General features: G+C 53.7%; 3 protein-coding genes across 3 annotated transcripts; all 3 read right to left on the bottom strand.

The window, feature by feature from the left end:
• Positions 1 to 2,776: 2,776 nt before the first annotated feature.
• LRP88_11571 (uncharacterized protein) lies at positions 2,777 to 5,653 on the bottom strand (the record flags this gene model as incomplete). Its single annotated transcript, XM_083247997.1, has 1 exon — positions 2,777 to 5,653. The coding sequence occupies one exon, from the start codon at positions 5,651 to 5,653 to the stop codon at positions 2,777 to 2,779; it is 2,877 nt and encodes a 958-aa protein (XP_083096276.1).
• A 546-nt stretch (positions 5,654 to 6,199) lies between these two features.
• On the bottom strand, positions 6,200 to 6,958 carry LRP88_11570 (uncharacterized protein; the record flags this gene model as incomplete). The annotated part of the gene is made up of 1 exon (XM_083247996.1): positions 6,200 to 6,958. The coding sequence occupies one exon, from the start codon at positions 6,956 to 6,958 to the stop codon at positions 6,200 to 6,202; it is 759 nt and encodes a 252-aa protein (XP_083096275.1).
• Positions 6,959 to 11,328: 4,370 nt separating this feature from the next.
• On the bottom strand, positions 11,329 to 12,255 carry LRP88_11569 (uncharacterized protein; the record flags this gene model as incomplete). The annotated part of the gene is made up of 3 exons (XM_083247995.1): positions 11,329 to 11,446; positions 11,525 to 11,892; positions 12,223 to 12,255. The coding sequence occupies 3 exons, from the start codon at positions 12,253 to 12,255 to the stop codon at positions 11,329 to 11,331; spliced, it is 519 nt and encodes a 172-aa protein (XP_083096274.1).
• Between the last annotated feature and the right edge of the window lie 5,913 nt (positions 12,256 to 18,168).

Here is an 18,168-nt window from a genome sequence, read left to right as displayed (position 1 = left end):
GCGCCTTGGCCATTGGAGTCATCCTGTATTCGGGTTGACGGGCGTAGTCTGCCGGGGACTCTGCCGAGGTGGTTGACCGTCTGCCGCCGATTTCGAATCTTGATGCGAGAACCGAGACGTAGGAATGGCCAGTGTTCTCGCAGGAGAGTTTCTAGAACCGTTTGCTCCCGTATCTTGAAAGACGTGATCGAGAAGCTGCGGTTTTAGGCTGCCGCGTAGTAAGTTTTGCTGATAGAAGTAGAATAGCGCAGCGAGGGTGAAGCCTGTCTCGTCAAAGTGCCCGGGGAGGATCTGCATCTTGACATGGTCTATGGACCCGCACTGGCCGCAAAGAACAGTGGATGTAGAGCTCTCGTCAAGATCGCAAGGAGACAGAGGTACCATGTGGGACACAGCGCCAGTAAGACCTTGGACTAGCTTCTCGAGGCGCTCGAAAACGTCTTCCGGCCCACATAGAAACAACGTGACGCCCGGAGAGGGGTGTTGAAAGAACTGGAGGCACTGACGACCCATGTTAATGATGGGTGTGTGGTCTGAGAATGTCCCCAAGAGAAGGGATGAATTGGAATTTTAAATTGGAATTTTATATTCGAATACGAGCCTCCCGTGACGCTTGGATGAGCCGTGCCAACTAACCTTCGCCATCGCCCACCAAGCCCATCCTCTCTAGTCCCTTTCTGATGCACTCGCTCTGTTTTTCCTTAAACTGCTCAGCAAAGTCACCTCCAACCTTTTGCGCGGTGTAATAACCCCATGAAAACAACGTATTAGCGCATATCCTCTTTTCCTTTATAGCATGATCTTTTTCAAAATGGACTTTGAACGACCGGGCCCCATCGGTAACCGGTTTGATCTCCGAAACCGCAAGGGCATCATGCAGAACGATGTCATGATCCCGAAGAAATCTCCTTAGCCTCCTCGTGTTCTTCTCGGCTGTGTCTTCGGTCCCGATGGCGAGTAGTTGGAGCAGAGGAATGCTGTGCATGCTTTTTGTTGATTTATTTTGTAACCTCACCCGGTACGTTTTTGATGCCTCACTTTTTTCAACTGCCCGGACGAAGAACCTCTCATCTTCTGCCTCGCTGGTGATCCTAATCTCGTACTTTCTCGCCTCATCGTCTTGGCTTTGGCTAGACTGCTTCCTAGTCTTCTTGCCATGTCGCCGGCGTTTTGGATGTGGGCCACCGCCCGCATCCGATCCCTCCTCTTCTGTTGAAGATCTCTTTCTCCTTTCAGTGGATTTGGTCTTCCGTTTTTTGCCCATGCAGGAGGAGGACCTGGTCGATTTACCGTCACCGTTCGCTCGCGAATTGACGTACTCCTGGTCACCCTTCACCACAAACTTTGACTTGTTATGGGCTCTGCCATGCTCTTCGCTCCTGAGTATGTCACGGTCTCCACTGCGGTTCTTGGCTGTGCCCACCGTTGAGCGACTCAGCGCCTCTAGCTGCTCATCATCGGTTGAGCCAGTTGCGCTGCTAATATCGACGATATCGCGATGTTCCGGGCCATCCAACGCAAAAGGGCCCTTGGACGGATCTTGGAGAATTCGCTTGACGTTTTCATCTATGGCCAAGAGGGTATTCATCATGGCTATATCGGCGCCGTTCTCGATTTTCACCCCTCTCGCCGTATCGAGTTCAACGCCTCGGCCAATTGGGATTTGCGATGGCCCGTGGTCTCTGCCGCTCAGACGTATAATCTCCTGCGAGCGATTCGCTTCTTCCGCGTCGGAGACCAGCTTTTGAACCGGTATAGAATACCGGAAGAGCTGGCTTGGAATGAACTGACTCTCAGTATCGGCATCAATTTGCATTCTCCGCGTCGGGTCCCCCTCCGAGCTAGGTGTGGTGGAAGTGGTCTCCCTGCTCTGCCTCGGGCCCTCATTTTGGCGTGCATTGTTTGATCTAGAGGCCCCTTTCCCAGCATCTGAGCTGCCGATAGACTGCCGCCCGATTGATTGCCTGCCAGTTCCCAGTTGAAGCGTGCTTCGCTCCGTCTCATCTCGCGCCTTGTCACTAGCATGCCCCCCCTTGGTTTCCAAACCACAGTTCGAACCGCCCTTCGCTTTTTTTCGACTGTTCTCTGACTTGCATTTTTATCTCCTTGAGATTAGACTCCGTTTTCATGAGTTTCTTCCACCCTTCGACGAGACTATCATTCGCTTCCGAGAGATCCTTATCTATAGTGCCAACGGCGCTTCTCGGTTTCTTGTGACATCTCGCGGTCCAGAGAGTGTCATGCACTCCGTCGAAAGTCCTCATCGCTTTCTTGAAATTTTCGATCTCAGCAAGCAACTCATCCACTTGGCTTTCCTGCAAACTCAAGCCTTCCCTTTGAGTGAGACCTCGAAGCTCTTGCAGCGCGGCCTCATGGTGCTCCTGTAACGTCTTCATCCGAGACTCACTTCGCTCCTGAGCCCTCTGCAATGCCTCCTCGTGATCCTCTTTCTCTTTCCTACCATCTCGCTCAGCAATTTCCAGTTGGCGAATCTTATCGCTCATCTGTGCCCTCAGGGCCTGTATTTCTTCCGAAAGGTGTTGATTCTTTTCGATGGCCTCCTTTAGGCTTTCCTCCAGGGACCTCATCTCGGACCGAGTGTTCCTGACCTCTCCCTCGAGCAGTCGAGCAGTGTTGTCTTTCGCAGTGGCGCCATCGATGATTGTCGACTCTAAACCCGTCCTCTCTTGGGACCAACGTTCCTTCTCTGCTGCCATCTTCTTCTCTAGGTCTTTTATCCTGTCCGCTTGTGTCTCGAGGTTTCGGATGGCCCGGCTTAGGAGAGGAGGTAGGTCGTTGGGGCGATGCGATGCCAAGTCGCTGTCTCCTGGGTCATTTCTGTCCGCGCCAATGCCCCGAGTAACTGTGCCCTGAGGGGATCAAGACCTTTTTCTCTCTGGCCTTGCTCTTCAAAATTCTTCTTGATTTGCTCCTCAAGACGACTGATTTCGTTTTCGAGCCCTTGGATCTCCTTCTTTCGTGCTTCCGCCCACTTATCCCTCTCTGCTATTGTTCTTTGGGCCTGCGCTAGATCGGTCCGCAAGTCGGCCACCCTCTCCTTCGAGCCAGATAACTCTCTGTTCAAGCGTTCGGCTCCTGATTCTAGCTCCTGAGCTCTAGCATTCGAGCGCTGTGCAGCTTCCGCGGTTGTGGCTGTCAGACCCTGCAACCTCTGCTCTAGGCCTTCGATAATCCCCGTCTGATGTCTGCCCATTTTCTCCTTCTGCTCAAGCGCCTCCTTCTTTTGCCTGAGCTCATCCTCTTTCTCTTCCAGCTCTGCCTTCTTCTGACTCAGCTCAGTCTTTTTCTGTTCAATCTCTTCCTTCCTCTTTTCTAGCTCATCATCCTTCTCTTTTAACTCACGTCTCTGTCGTGCTAGCTCATCATCCTTCTTTGCGAGCTCATGCTTCTGCTGGCCGATATCGTCCCCTCTCTTGCCATCCTCTTCCTTTTTCTGTCTGATTTCGTCGTCCTTCTCCTCAATTTCCTTCTTCCGTCTCGATAGCTCACTGTCTCTTTGGCTGAGCTCGTCCTTCTTCTGACCAAGCTCGCTCTCTTTCTCGCGGAGCTGTTCCCTCTGTTGTTCAACTTCGCCGCTTTTCTCCTCGAGTTCTTTCCTGGTTCGTCTTAGCTCCTCATCTTTGAGTTTGACCTCGTCATGTTTCTTGTTGAGTTCGTCCTTCTTCTCCAAAAGCTCATCCTCCTTGGCCCTGAGCTCCTTGATTTTTTCACGAAGCTCATCCTCCTTGGCCCTGAGCTCCTTGATTTTTTCACAAAGCTCATCCTCTCTCTGCCCCACCCTGCCGCTCCTTTCTTCCGCGTCTCTTCTTCGCGCCCCATTGCACTCCTCTATTTCTCTTCTTAGTCTGTCTTCCGTCTCCCTACACCCGTCGATAATTTTTTCTCTGTGCTCGATCTCCTTTCCTTGGTTTTCTATTTTGTTGATCTTGAGTCGAACCTCGGCCTCCAAAACTCTATTCTTCTCCTCAGTCTTCATCCTCGAAGTTTCTGCTTCGTGGGACTGATCCTGTGCGTCCTTGAGCTGAGTCTGTAGACGATCGTTGGCGCTTGTTAGTTCTTGAACCCGCTGCGCTCCCTTTTCATTAACCTCTCGGTTTTCATTTTCCAGCCGCTGCAGACGAAGGGCCAAGTCACTCCCCCTTTCTCTTTCTTCATTGAGTTCCCTAGTGAGCTCCTGGATGTCCGCTCTCAGCTGACTTAACTCTCTGTCCTTTCCTTTCATCTCATTCTCCTTCGTCTCGACCTCGGCCTTCTTCTGATGCAACTTGCATTCGATATCATTGTAGTCCATCTCCTTCCTTGTCAAGGCCTCTTGTTTTTCCCCCATCAAGCGGTTGCTATGCTCTAAACTCTCCGTCAACCTTTTAATTTTGTTCTCGTCGCTGGTCACCTTCGCACCCAGCTCAGTTAGTTCGTCTATCTTCAACCTTGATCTTATCTCACATGTATCCATCTTTCTTTTTAACTCCTTTTCCAAAGCCGCAGCTTTTTGCAAGTCATCCTTGGCCTTTTCGAGATTGACCCGGAGCCGGTCGGACTCCTCTGTGGCTTCTTCTAATCTCTCACTGAGTAGCTGAAGCTGAGGCTCCTGCTCCCCTCCCGCTTCTTGCAGCTTTTTTATCTCGCAACCCTTCATCTCGATCTCCGCTCTGAGTTGTCGAATCTCGCTCTTGAGATCACTCATCTCACTGCTTTCATGCGCAGCTTTCTGTGAGCTAGCTTCACGCGCTGTAGCGAGATCCTCGAGCTTGGTGGCTGGGTTTTCGCTGTAAATGACTTTCAGGGCACGGTGTAAGAGTTGATGGGCCCATTTCGCCTCCTCGTCCGTGATATCCTTGCGTATGGATACGTCTCGGTTGTAGGCCTCGGCTCTGGGAGAGAAAGTGTCACTGGCAAGCGCATTGCTTTTCTCCCTGTCGAGTCCTTGCAGGTTGCCGTGGATCTGATGATCCGCCGGGTCGTATGTGGGATGACGCCGCATACCCAAGACCTCCATGGCTTGATCAAGTCCAGTGAAGAATTTGCACCATTGTTCCCAGCAGCGAGCTCGTTCCTCATCCGCCCCGTCGACTGGGAATTGCACAAAGGCTTTGTTTGAACCCTCTGCAGGGTCCATCTTCCGCAAGTCATCGATGAGGTCCTTGAGCACCTCCTTTGTTAACTTCGGTAGTTCCTCTTTCAGCTCGTCTGTGGTAACATTCTTGCCGGCCTCGGCCAGAAACTGTAGCGTGTAGAGATGATACTTGTCGAACCTGCCACTCGCTAGGTTTCGCACCATTCCAAAGACAATGTCCACGCAGGCAGCATCAACTTGCAGCCGTTCTCCTCTTTTTGGTGGCAGGATCTCTGCTATGACTATGCCCCCCGCTGACCTCTTCCTCTTTCTTGTCTGGCTCGTGCCTCCCGCGACATCGCTTGAGTTGACGTTGGTAACAGCAAGGTCGCTCTGGCCTGTCTTGCCGGGTATCCCTGGCTGGGTTTCCTCCTTCTCAGCTTCAGGGGCGGCGCCCGACATCTCGTCGTCCTGGCCGACGTTATCGCGCCGCTGGGGCCGCGCTTGTTCGGTCCCAGCTTCAGTGGCATCGTTTGACATCTCCTCATCCTCCGGGCCTGTTGCAATGGCTGTAGGCATGGATGGACCTTGGCCGCTCCCCGCTGTTGGTTCCTGGCTCACCTTTTGCTTTTTCGCCCTCCTGTTTTTGCTCACGTCGCTGCTTTTGGGCGGAAGCGCTTGTGCTTGAGGCTTCTGATCCTGCCCGATCATGTGTGTTGACGGCCGCCCCCGGGGCCGCAGCGCGTACCGTGACGGTTCACCCAAGGCTACTAGAGCCGGTCTTTTGGCCGCCATTATCTTGGTTCTATGATTGGCCTTGAGCTTTTTCCCCAAGGAAGCAAGCCTCTCCAGTAGCGGCCAGCCGTAGGAAGGGTGTCGGGATGGGGCACTTTGTACTTGAGAGCACAGGCAGAGGGACTGGTCTATGATTAGACGGCAGCGATCTAAAGTTGGTTCAGCAGCGACGGGCTCCCACTACGCAGATCTCCAGTTCTGGGTGCGTTACGGATCTTTTCTAAGCTCTATATACGCTTATTGTCGCCCGTCGCCTATCTCAGGGCCCAGATACACGTTACACTGAATACGCTATTATAAATGCTCCTTTCCACCGTCCCCGGTGTTCTCTCATCCACATCCCCCTGGTTTCCTGCTGGCAGTGCACGAGTAATGAGCCGGCACGTTATATCCAACACATATCCCATGGTGCCAGGCCTGGCAGCCCTCACAAAATACCAAGGACTTCTTTTGACCCTTTCGACTGCGAGTGCTGGGTCTCCTTGACTCGACTCCGCCGACACCGCAGACACAGCGGACCTCTATCTTTGTAGCACCGTCCCGCCCGAGCTCTTGAGTGACAGCGTTCGCGATGCTCTCTGCCACACCCTTTCCCAGTTGCTGATGTCCTCCGCCGTTGAAATGGTCTTCCCCAAGTGACTCGATCAGGCTCCGTAGACTTTCCATTCTTTCGTCGATGGCCTGTAGGCCAGCATCGTAGGTGCTTGGCGCTGGGCCCTTGCCGACCTCGGAGTTCGTCAAGGGCTCCAAGACGGCGCTCAGTGCTTGGACCTGCAAAAACAGTCTCTCAATGCTACCTCCGCCCTGTTCGGCATGGGAAATCTGAAGAGCCAGGAGCTGTTCGATAGATGACAGCTTGGTCGCAATTTCTCTCGACGGAGACTCCTCCTCGCCCAGCACTGCTCGTACATCCGCCTGGATCTGACTGCTCATCTGATGTCGTAGCGGGATCCACTTGTCGAGAAGGAATTTGGAGATGCCGAGGTAAGTGAGTTCTGGCACCTGCCGGAGGTAGGTCTGCATCATGTGTGGCAGAGTCTCCAGCTGTTTTGGAAAATGCTCCTCGTGGGGGTAGGCATTACGGGCCATGTCGAAGGACAGCAGGCTTGGCCTTGGAGAATGGGTGCAGTGAAGGCACGACGAGGCTTCTAGAGGACAACAGAGGAACTAGACATTGAGGTCAGCCCGCCGACTTTTGAATAACACGCGCAAGACTTATATTTTCCCACGCCGTTGCCTCAAGTTGCCGTTGGGGTAAGCGTCGTTGCTGCACGTGGTGTTAGACATGGGATTGCAGCATGATGACTCCAGGCTCCTTGAGTGGATGCGTCTATCTTTGATTCAACATGACGCAATGTGGCACACTCAGCATGTATCAAGGGGCGATATCACTTGACGTAACGTCTAATGGCAAGTTCTAACATCCTCCATGCCACAACATACCCACCCCCTATCAAGCATTCCTTCAAGAACAAGAAACCAAACTCTAACCTCCGTTATGGTGACCCACCGTGCCATAGCATGACCATATGTTAGATCCTAATGATGTCAGACACCAGAGGAAAAAGTTTTAGTTATTAAAAATACCAGAAAGAATATAGCCTCGGCGGGAAATACAACACCTCCGACTCATCATCGTCTGCAACCCTTTCTTGCTCGGCCTTCTCGAGGTCTGGGCTATCCATCGGCGTAACAACCCCCCTGTGATCAGCGTCGTGATCCTCAAGGGTCGAGCCACTTCGCCCCCAGTCCACCGTGACCCATTCGGTGCCTATCTCCGCTGTCTGGTCCATCATCAGGCAGATTGTCTTGGCTCCTTCTAACGCCTCTACCGAGAACTCGTGGAGCCAATGCTCCTTGTCTTGGACCCTCGTCACTATAGCATTATCGCATGAAACGCTGCAGCTTTCTGGCTGTTGTTGGTAGTTGCAGTACATCGCCATCCAGTCCAGTTGCTCAAGAACTTCCTCCCGAAGTAGCTTTACTACACACGGATTAGGCTCAACATCTGTGCAGCTCCGTAATAACTTGAGAGAGTGTCGTAGGCATAGGCGTTCACTTGGGCTAGCCTTCTTCGCCACGCCGTCCGTGCTTTCGATCAACTTCAAAATCAGAGATCGTGTGTCCATGGGTGAAGGTGTATGAGGGGGCTTCAGTTGTCTTTTAACTTATGCCGGGACAATCATTCACCTCAAGTCCCCGTTACAGGTCCACCAGGAATAGCACAGCTCGTCCCTTCGCATGCGGCATGGCAGGGCAATTTCCAAACAAACACTCTGAAACCGCAGGGCCCCGACTTGTATTAGACCAAGGGTGCCCAGAGAAGGCGGGTGGCGCCTGGCGGCATCAGGTCATCCACGGCATTATGGAGGAGTGTCAAGGGGGACTTCAGCGCAAGACTTGAAACCGCGGTTCTTTCTTATTTCTCAATGTTCAGACCCTCATTAGTCACCTTTCCTCCACATGATACGCTTTTAGCGTCTCTAAATACAAGGGTCGCAGGATACGGCCGTCAAGATTGCTTCGGCATCTTGGCTTAGGGCAGACAAATCGAGCAATGCACGCCGGCGATATGTCTTGCATAAGCAGGACAGTATCGTCACTAAGTGTGTCTCCGTTGCCTTGATCGGACTTGGCCCTCGATCAAAAACCCGGCTTAAGCCATAGCCGAGCCCAGGTGGGAGTTCCACCGCTTCATGGGTTCTCCATCCGCCGACTTCGATGAACTTTCTATACATCTCCCTCGAGACCGACTCAGGTACATGTATGTTGTTGTCAATGGGTCGGGACTCCACTAATATCGTGGCCCATGTCCGGGGCGAGGCTCGCTTCAGTGACGCGAGGTCAATACGAACAACAAATACCAAGTCAAATCCATACGCCGACACCATGTGCGCGGCCATTGCTCTAGCTTTCGTATAATTTGTTTCATCTACACCATGTTGGAGCATGATCACGCCCGGTTGACTATCAACATCCGGTCCATCATGCTCATGGTCCCCAAACAGAAATGAATCTCTAATGCGAAGGACTTCCCCGATATCCGGGGAGTACAAAGTTTTTGGAGTTTGTCTGCGGTTCATGGCCCTTCTTCGCGTACATTTGAGAGGTATTGGAGGAAGAGGTTTATCGTCATCTCCAGAGGTTACTGTGGCGTGGGGCCTCGCAAAGTTCTCGCTTCTGGGTCTCAAGGGAGAGCCTGGAAGACGGATGAACGGTGCTGGTGGAAAGCATTCTGTTCTTCGGCGGCCTTCTTTGTCTGGGAGGAGTAAATCTCTAAAGAATCGCAGCATTGTTTCGGTGGATAAAGATGGCAGTTAATATGACGCTGACAGTAGGCCGAGGCAAGCGAGCTGGAACCCCGACTGATGAGAGGAAATTAAGAACCTAAAATATAGGAGAGCACAAGGTTAGGTGGTTACAATAATCCATGTTATAGGAACATCTAATTTTAACTAGCATAACATTCGCCGGCACCAGGGCACTTGAAATCTCTAAGATGCGAGGAAGCTACCGATGAGCCCAAGACTACATTTCTCAATAAAAATAGCTGTCATTGCCCACGGCATCCGACGACTGAATGGGCTAAAAAGGCCGTGGGTCGTCAGGTCGCTCACACTGCTCATAGTCTTGTTAGACAAATTAGTGGCGAAGCATTATTCCAGCACGAACCTATCAACTACCGAGGTTACATCGCATCGTGAGGCTCGCCACCCTCCGTCGTAACAGACGGTGATCGCAAAATCGGCTTTTCTTGCTCAGGCAGTGAGTCGACATTTAAAGGAGGCCTCCTATAGCTTTGCTTCAACAATCCATGCAGAGCACGCTCCCGACGGAGCCAAGCCTTCGGGTTTTGCAAGTATAGTGACATGACCTGCGGTCGAAATTCGACGTTTTGCTGTTGTTCGGCGTCTAGGCTCATGAGATGCTTGAGCGCAGTCGACCTTTTTGGGGGGAATTGTCGATCGGTATCACTGGCAGGATGGCGTTTTTAATATCTTGTATTGATTACCAGTTGGCGCTTGCGATGTTTCAAATGGGCAGGCAATGCATTGCGTCACTTTCTCCTCCTTGGCAGGGTCATGCCGGTGGATGGATAAATGTTAGATAAACGCAGACTTTGAAATGCGTGGAGGCCAGCAGAAAGGCCCCTCAGAAGATGGTGCCAAAGATTTAGTTGGGCCGCAATAGCCAGTTTCATACACTCAGTTAGTTCACATTGTTAGACCCTAATGGTCAAACTGTGAAATTAACTTTAACTCAAGGAAAAAATGAACCACAAGTTATCCCCGTTGACATGAGCCAACGGGTATTCAAGTTAATTTGAAGTCCTTTTTCTCCTCCTGTTTAAGCGCAGTGAAGAATAGAAAAACGGGCCCTCCGCCTAGCTTGGCTCCTAAGGCCACGTCAAATTCCTTCCTTGATGCTGTAGGCTCAATACCCAATCTTCTAGCTCAGTTGACCCATCAAGGGCCGGACTTCAGCTACAAAAAAGAACGCATTGTCAACACAGCATAGCACTATATCCTAACGCCAACACAGTGCCTCCCCCCTTCTTTTTTTTTTTTAACCTTCTGCCGCCTGCAGAAGAAGAGTCATACCTAGCTCCATCATCGTGAAAGGTTAAACCTCTCATAGGGTATTTAACTGCTCTAACCTCCCTACGAGAAACAAGAGAATTATCCCTTTCCAGCTTCTCAAGACTGCAGTCTCTCAACACAATGTCGAGAACAACAATCGATCAAGTAATAAAAGTCACTGGGTCGTACGACATCGCCGCCGCCACCCAGTATAGGAGCCAGCACCCTCTCCCTTCTCCCCTCCCTGAGATACAGACCGTGAATGAAACGGGGAAGTTGGCTGTGGGGGGAGGGGATCAAAGTTTTCAAGTTGTTGAATCACAGGAGTAACTCAAGCTATCGAGAAGGAAGAAGGTTTCGGTCGTGCAGATGGAAAGGCTTCGGTTGTGGCTGTTGGGGTGCGTCAACAGGGGTACGGGGAGGAACATGTCAGTAATGTTTGAATGCAACATCTCAGCGAATTGCCAAACTTTGGCTGATACACACCAACTTCGAACACAATGGGCTTAATACCCAATGAGACAGGACATGAAGAGCATCACAACCACGTCTCCTCCATTAACTGGTTACAGGACGTGCAGGACTTGTTGGATCTTCAACAGAGAGTGTACGAGAAGATGGAGATCTAAAAATCATCGATTGTAAAAAGGTGTGCAAGGAGTGACAAGAATTTGTTCCGAGCGAAAAAGAGACGCAAGATCCATGTCCAAACTATCCTCAATATTAGGTCGCTCTCTCAGTCTATGTACTAGTCAGCCTCACCGAGTTCTCACTGAGTTCCTGTCTCCTTTAGTAGCCCTAGCCTCGCTTGCGGCACTCGTTGGCGAAAGTGTTGCAGCTGGTGCCCCTGGGGCACCGGTGCTGCCCCCCCCAGTTATCTTATCCTGTCATGCTGCTCTTGCAGCTGCACTTGTTGAACTCCTGGCCGTTCTTCTTGCAGGCGCAGCCGCGGTTCTTCCACTCACCCTCGTGGCCGCAGTCAGACTGGCACTTGTGTCTGTTCCAGCTCAGGACCTTGGGACACTTGCAGGACTTGGACCAGCGGTCGTAGTACTAGCCGTCGGGGCAGACACACTTGCTGTGCTTCTCGACCTGACCCTTGGGGCACTGGCGCTTCCGCTGCCACTTGTTCCAGACCTTGCCCTTGGGGCAAACACACTTGCCGTCCTTGAGAGACCGTCCAGAAGGGCAAGAACACTCATTGTGGACAAGGATCAGCCCGTATAGGCAGATGCACCTCTTCTTGCTATCGTCCCGATTGGCCTTGGAGTCTTTGCAGACACAGCCGCCGTACTTCTCGTTGGCATCGGGGCCACATCCGCAACCACCGCGCTCGACGAGGGTGTCCTTTCGGGCCTCGAGACTAAAGTCCTCGGCCTCAGCGTGGGGGAGAGCCTTGACTGTGACGGCTAGGGCGAGGAAGCTAAATAGGAAATGCTTGATCTACATGGCGGGCTGCTAAGGAAGTGCCTTTCAGCAACGAGGGTGGAGTTGTGAGAAACGAAGGGCTTGTGTTGTTTGTTTGGTATTGGGAAGAGGGGAAGAGGATGAAGAAAGAAGGTTGTTGGAGAGAGAGCCCAAGACTTTGTTTGACTTAGGTGTAATTGAGAAACAAGTTTTACTCAAGGCGGGGATGGGATGGCGGGGATGGGATGGCGGGGATGGCGGGGATGGCCCTTAAGTAAGGAAAGTCGTGATGCTGAGGCTCGGTGTATGACATACAACAACAAATTTCTAGTCCTGGCTTCCTAAAGGGAAGCCAGCTCATAATACTTTGGGCCGTTTGACTCTCGAGGCAATAGACATGACGTTTCCGGAGACAGTGGGCTGTCAAGGAAAGACATGGGTCCAGCAAGCGAATGGGACGGTTGGTCGTTGATCGGGACAAACCAAAACGGCACAAGGGAGCACGAGACAGAAGTGGACGTCGTAGAAGCAAGCAGCTCGCATCCAGACTAGGTATGCTATATTTACAGTGCGATAGGTCGTTTTGGCGAGATGCGACTTGGATGGCGTACCGGAAGCTCAGTCAACGAGCGGCTAGGATTGAAGGATTCTGCAGAGTCTGTTGCCAGTTGCGGTCGTCAGAGTAAAGACAGCTAGCGATTGTGATAAGGGTGAGCAGATGCTGATCTTCCATCTTTGGGGGAGGGAAATGCTCTAGGTTACGCCGCTCATGGGTGCAGGCCGAGAGGTATTTAAACTACACTATTAAGCTAGTCGGAACACAGGTATGGCTCCGCTAAACCTAACACAGGAGCCGGGGCACGTAAAAAGGCGGCGCGGCAAGCGATTCACCTGATATATTATTCTCCTAATCTACTGTAAAGGCTCTGTAGCCAACCCATCCCGTCTTCCCCGCGCCGAATCCGATCTCTATTCCCCCAGGCGTCACAGAGGCCGAAGCTCAGGACGCCGTCGCCCGTACGGGGAACACCTCTCCAGGCAGTGACGGGATCACAACAGAAATCCCACAACAGGCCCGTCATGATCTCAAGCCCGCGTCACGACCCCTGGAGCCTCGAGGACGATCTCTCTTCTTCCTGACCCGGCGCATGGCATACGCTGCGGTCCACCATCAGATCATCCGCGGCCAGCAAGCTGGCGCCCTCCCCAGCCGGTCAGCAGTTGGCTTGGTCGCTGTACAGGTCCACGACATCGAGCAGGCCCTCGTACAGGTCCTCACGGCCACTCTCGTCACGACAGACGTCGCCCAAGGGAGCTTTGATCTAGTGCTTTGCAACAGGCTCATCCTTAGGCTCGAGAAATAGGGTTGGCCCGATCCCCTGGTCCACTGGACCTCTTTTAGTATGACCGACATCAGGGCGAAGATGCGGCTGTAAGAGACCCTCGCAGGCACTCCCGCACTCCGCTGTGGACTGCCGCAGGGCTCCCCGGCCTCCCCGATCCTCTTCATTGTCTATGCGAAACTGATCCACCATCTGGGCTACGAGACGCCGCACCCCAGCATCAAGAGCGGCATCCACCGCCCAACTCAGCGCTTTAGACATGACGATATCGCTGTCCTGGTGATCGGAAGAGACTTCGGTACCATGGCATGGCAGTCAACCGAGGAACTGCGCCAGATGATTATATGGAGCCGAGAAAATGACGTCTCCTTTGACCCGGAGAAAAAAGAAGAGATGCATTTCACGCGAAGCTCTCAGCTACATCTCCCTCCGATCTCCCATGCCGGCATCCCAAAGCGCGCCAAGAAAGCAATGCGTCGGCTCGGCAAAGGCACATACAACAATAGACAGTGGGCGTCAAGACAGTCGCGAACCTATCGAGGGGCATCGCCAGCACCACCCATGGTTCCAGGCCGGCTTACGTCCGCAAAGCAGTCAGGGCATGACCCGAGCCCGTCCTCTGCTCCGGCGCGGAGGCCTAGCGCCCTAGCATGACACACGGCGGCAATCCCAGCACCATCATCCAGCACCTGCTCGACCACCTGCACCGCATGGCGTCTCGGATTCGCAGCCCGCCCGCGCCCCGTTGACCCGATACACCTTCTGGCGGCGAGCATCAGGAAGAGCCCCCAGCGTAGAACTCGCACTCGCCCTCTGGGACTGATACGCACTCCTGCCCTCCCTGGTTGCCCACGGCCGATTCTCCTGCATCAGCCGCCAAAGCCCAAGCCATAGCAGGGGAACGAGGAGGCCGATCTATTTCTCCGCCGGCTCGCCGCTACGGACCCCACGGCCGCAGCGGTTTTCCCGAACGGGAATCGAACGAACGACGGCGCAACGGGCTACGGCTGTAATCTTCCAAAACATCGCTGCAGTAGCCAAAGGCAAGGAGTGCCCGGGGCGCGCTGAAGTCCTCGACGTTGAAGCCCTCGGCGCCTTCGAGGGCTGATGGCAGAGCAATATGCCACGGAGTTACCGCAAACTCGACCTGAACACCACCACTGAGTGCCTAGAAGAACTCGACTCGGGATGGGCAATCCGGGCGCCCTCTGATCGCAACATCACCCACAAGATCCTCAACACAGAGACCCCCCTGTGCTCCCGCGCGTGGCCAGCAAAGAGAAACAGCGTTCTGCGCCCACTGACGAGGTGACGGTCCGCCTTGGGCGACAGCTGCCACTACGATGTCCTCCTGATACAGGAGCCCTCCGCCAAGGTGTACTAGGGTGACCGCTGCACCACCCTAACACACACCGGGAGAAAGCGAGAGCAACACGAGCACCAGCAACCACAGAGGCCTTGGCCGAAGCCACCGTCCAAGACCACCTGGACACGAGCTCCGACCACAACACACTGAACATGACAATCCCTCGATAGCCCACCGTATTTAATATCGCCGTCCGCCGAAAATCCCACGACCTTGAACGCTTCACGGCATTCATCCGGGACGCGATCAACGCCATCGGCACTCTTGTAAGCCTCCCACGAGGCCCCAAGGACACCGACAGGCGCCACGAAGTCACGGAACAGCTGGGGCAGATGCTGCAAGACGTTGTCGAGATCTCTGCTAAAGGAACCAGGCAATACGCCCGCCTAGGCCCCCTGGTGGACTGCCGACAAGTGCGCTGCTGCCCCCCCGAGACTTCCTTGCCGCCATGAGAATCAGGGATCGAGAAGAAGTCGCGAACGCTCGCCAGGCACTGAGATGAACCGCCAGATAGGCCGAGAGGTCCTTCCGGCGCATCACGACCTCTGCACTCAAAGAACCCGAGGATATCTTTCGCATCACCCGCTGAAGGCGCCAGCCGATTCAGGGAGCTGCCCCTCGAGGTGAACCCGGTGGCCAACGAGACCCAACTGGACCGCGCTGCGGCTCTCTGTAGAGCTACGATCGAGCGACGAAGCACCGAGGACGACGTCGAGGACCCGTGGCTCACGGTCTCTGAACATGCCGCAACTAGCACTGGCGACGCCTCGCCTGGTACCGACAACATCACAGTTGAGCTCCTTAAAGCGAGCTGCCCGGCGATTGGCGACGCATTCCGGTGGCTGCACGAGAATTATAATTATTTCCAGACGGGACACCGCCCATTGATTCTCAGTCGTTCATGACCGGCACATCCGCCCAGAACTGGGCTGCGGGAAACAACTACGCCTTTTGACTGCGGCCTGCCCTGGAGCTCTCCCGCCTCACCAGTTGTCTTGACGCTTTACACCCAACCCGTCTGCAACTTCGAGACCCTCCAAATCAAGAAAAACACCCCTGAGTCCTCCCCGGTGACCATCTGATAGAGCGCAAGGAAGCCCTATGCTGGCTCGGGCTGTGGCCGGACCGTAAGCTCACCTCCAAAGCTCATGTCACGAAGTGGGCATCGACTCTGCTCTTGCACGGACCAGAAGCATGGTTTCTTGGGTTGACAAACCAATGGTAAAGCACAGGCACGGCGTATCTTGTCGATCGCATGAACCGGGCGTACTCCGAAGCTATCCGCGCTGGTATTCCCGCCCGGAAGGCCACCCACTCGCCGCCCTCAAGCTCTTTGAGAGCTCCCGTTGACGCTTCACCATCAGGCTCCAGTCGCCGGACCCCATGCGCCCTCTGGCGGCCACGTTGGTCGAGCTGGTTTGAACAAACCCATCAGGCTTCAACCCACCTGGACCCACGCCCTGAGCTCACCCCGCCAATCCCTCCCACCTCCTCCATACGCGAGGCTGCTGAAGCCTGCGACCACTGGTTCTTCCTCCTCCCAGAGAAAGACCTGACGGTCTTCTCAGGCGGGTCCAAAACGGAGGAAGGCATTGGTTACGGGTGCTCGATCAGGGGGAGGGGGCGGCAAGGAAGTCATGGCAGGCTACGGTGGCCCAAATAGGAAGCACGCTCGTCCTACTGTAGTTATCTCTTAGACTGCGCGAATGCAACCAACCGGTTCGCCCTTTTGCGTGAGGCGTCTCGGAGAGACGCGACGGGGCCAGCCGGATGCAGAGCGCATTCTGATCATGTTTCCTATCCTTAGCAGAGGGGAAATCGAGGCGGTGGGTCTTGTGCAATTGACAGGCTGATGATCCTCATGTGAATCATGGATGGAATCACGTACGTAGTAAAGACGCATGTATTGCCTTGCAAGCTGCCTCGGCGTGAACCAAGGAGCTTTCTACCGAGCCGACAGAGCTCGCACCCACCAAGCAAGCTCCACACAAGAAGCTGTCTCGTGCCCATGCTGCGAGAAGAGGGATTCGTACGCCACGCAATCTTGCGTTCCTGAAGGTGTGTCTGAGAATGAGCAAACAGGTGACGCAGGCATCTAGATTGCCATCCCTGCAATGAACCTGCAGGGGTGAGGGGACGAGGTGTCTGTGCCGCACACAGACACGGCATACAGCGTCCAATAGTGGTCGACATGGTTCAGAGCCAACTTGCAATGTCATTGTGTATAGAGCGCACCAGATGACCATGTCTCCGTACATAAAGTGCAACGCGGTCTATTGCCTTGCAAAGATGAAATGCGGTCGCCTTGCCATTCATTGCCTTTGACTCCACGATGGCCTCCCTTTGCAATTTTTTGCGCTGCTTCTTCCAGCGAATGCGCTGCTTCTTCGAAAAGCCGACTGGTGGCTCGTCTGCGAGAGAGTTGCTCCTGGCTCAGTCCAAGTCTCCGTCCGGGCCGAGACCGCCAAGACAGCACATACTCAGCTCCCTCACAAAGATATGCACCTGCCCCGACGGTAGTCGTTGCAAATATGATGATCCTAGACCTCTAGCTACCCTATTCGTCCCATTGTCCAAGTATGTATAACCGTCCTTGATATCCAAAACACATTCTTAGTCCTCGATAGTCGACTACTCAAACCGAACCCGCTGTCAGATTTCCACGCGATAGTTAGCACCGCAAAGCCGGAGAGAGACCGGCACGCGACTTTGGACCCGATCATCACGCAATGACGGCATAAGGGATCTAGTTTGGCATGGCAAGGTCATTGCTGGTGGGGGGGATCACATCCAGTTCAAAGGAGTAATTCAATCAACAAGGTTTGCCCGAGCAGGAAGTCCTCCCAACATCAAGTTACAACAAATGTAATCATAGCCGCATCATCTCTAAGAGAACGATGACAGTTGGGTGAGGTATCAAGCGGAGGTGTCGTGCGATACGTTCTGGGGAATTGCTCCTCTTGGCCTCCCAATCAGCCTCTGTTTCTTAGTGTGCTCTGGACTAGGCCTGCCCCAGGTGGCGCCATGAGCGCGCGGGGCGTTCTCAGGCTGCGAGCCGAAACTGGCTGAAAGATGCAGCTGATGGGTACCCATGCCGCCCATCTTTAGTCAGGACTCATAATAAGGCCGGGAGGAGACAGAGAATACCTCCGAAACAAGAAAGATCGGACCTTAATTTGGCTAGACGAGACTATCCCTCAAACAAGCCCCATCTCTTGGCCTGCGCGAAGGGCATCCAACAGGTGCTGTCCATATCAGACAGGGATCTAAGCCAATCATGGCCAGGCGCTGATTTCTCCCACATCAAAGGCAACAAGATGAGATCAGGATGACACTAAAGCATCAGCGTGCTTCAGAAGTGGGGCCAGTAAGCCCAACAAGCAGCAGCGGGCGTGTGGGCCTGGTTCCTGTAAACCGGTGGTGCTTCCTTGCGATCCTCCTTGCAGCCAGGACCACCTCTGGCTTGATCATGTGACTTCTACTTATGGGCAGATAGCGAGCGCAGCTAAGCCTAGAACGGTAGGCGGTGAGCGCTCGCCCGACACCATTCCTTGTCCAGGTGACTTTTGCGCCGTCAGGGCTTGACAGGCGCGGATGATTTGG

The sequence above is a fragment of the Fusarium phalaenopsidis genome (assembly GCF_050370095.1).
Source record: "Fusarium phalaenopsidis strain FUZ10S chromosome Unknown contig_32314, whole genome shotgun sequence".
NCBI lineage: Eukaryota > Fungi > Ascomycota > Sordariomycetes > Hypocreales > Nectriaceae > Fusarium > Fusarium phalaenopsidis.
This window is presented reverse-complemented; position numbering and strand designations above follow the sequence as displayed.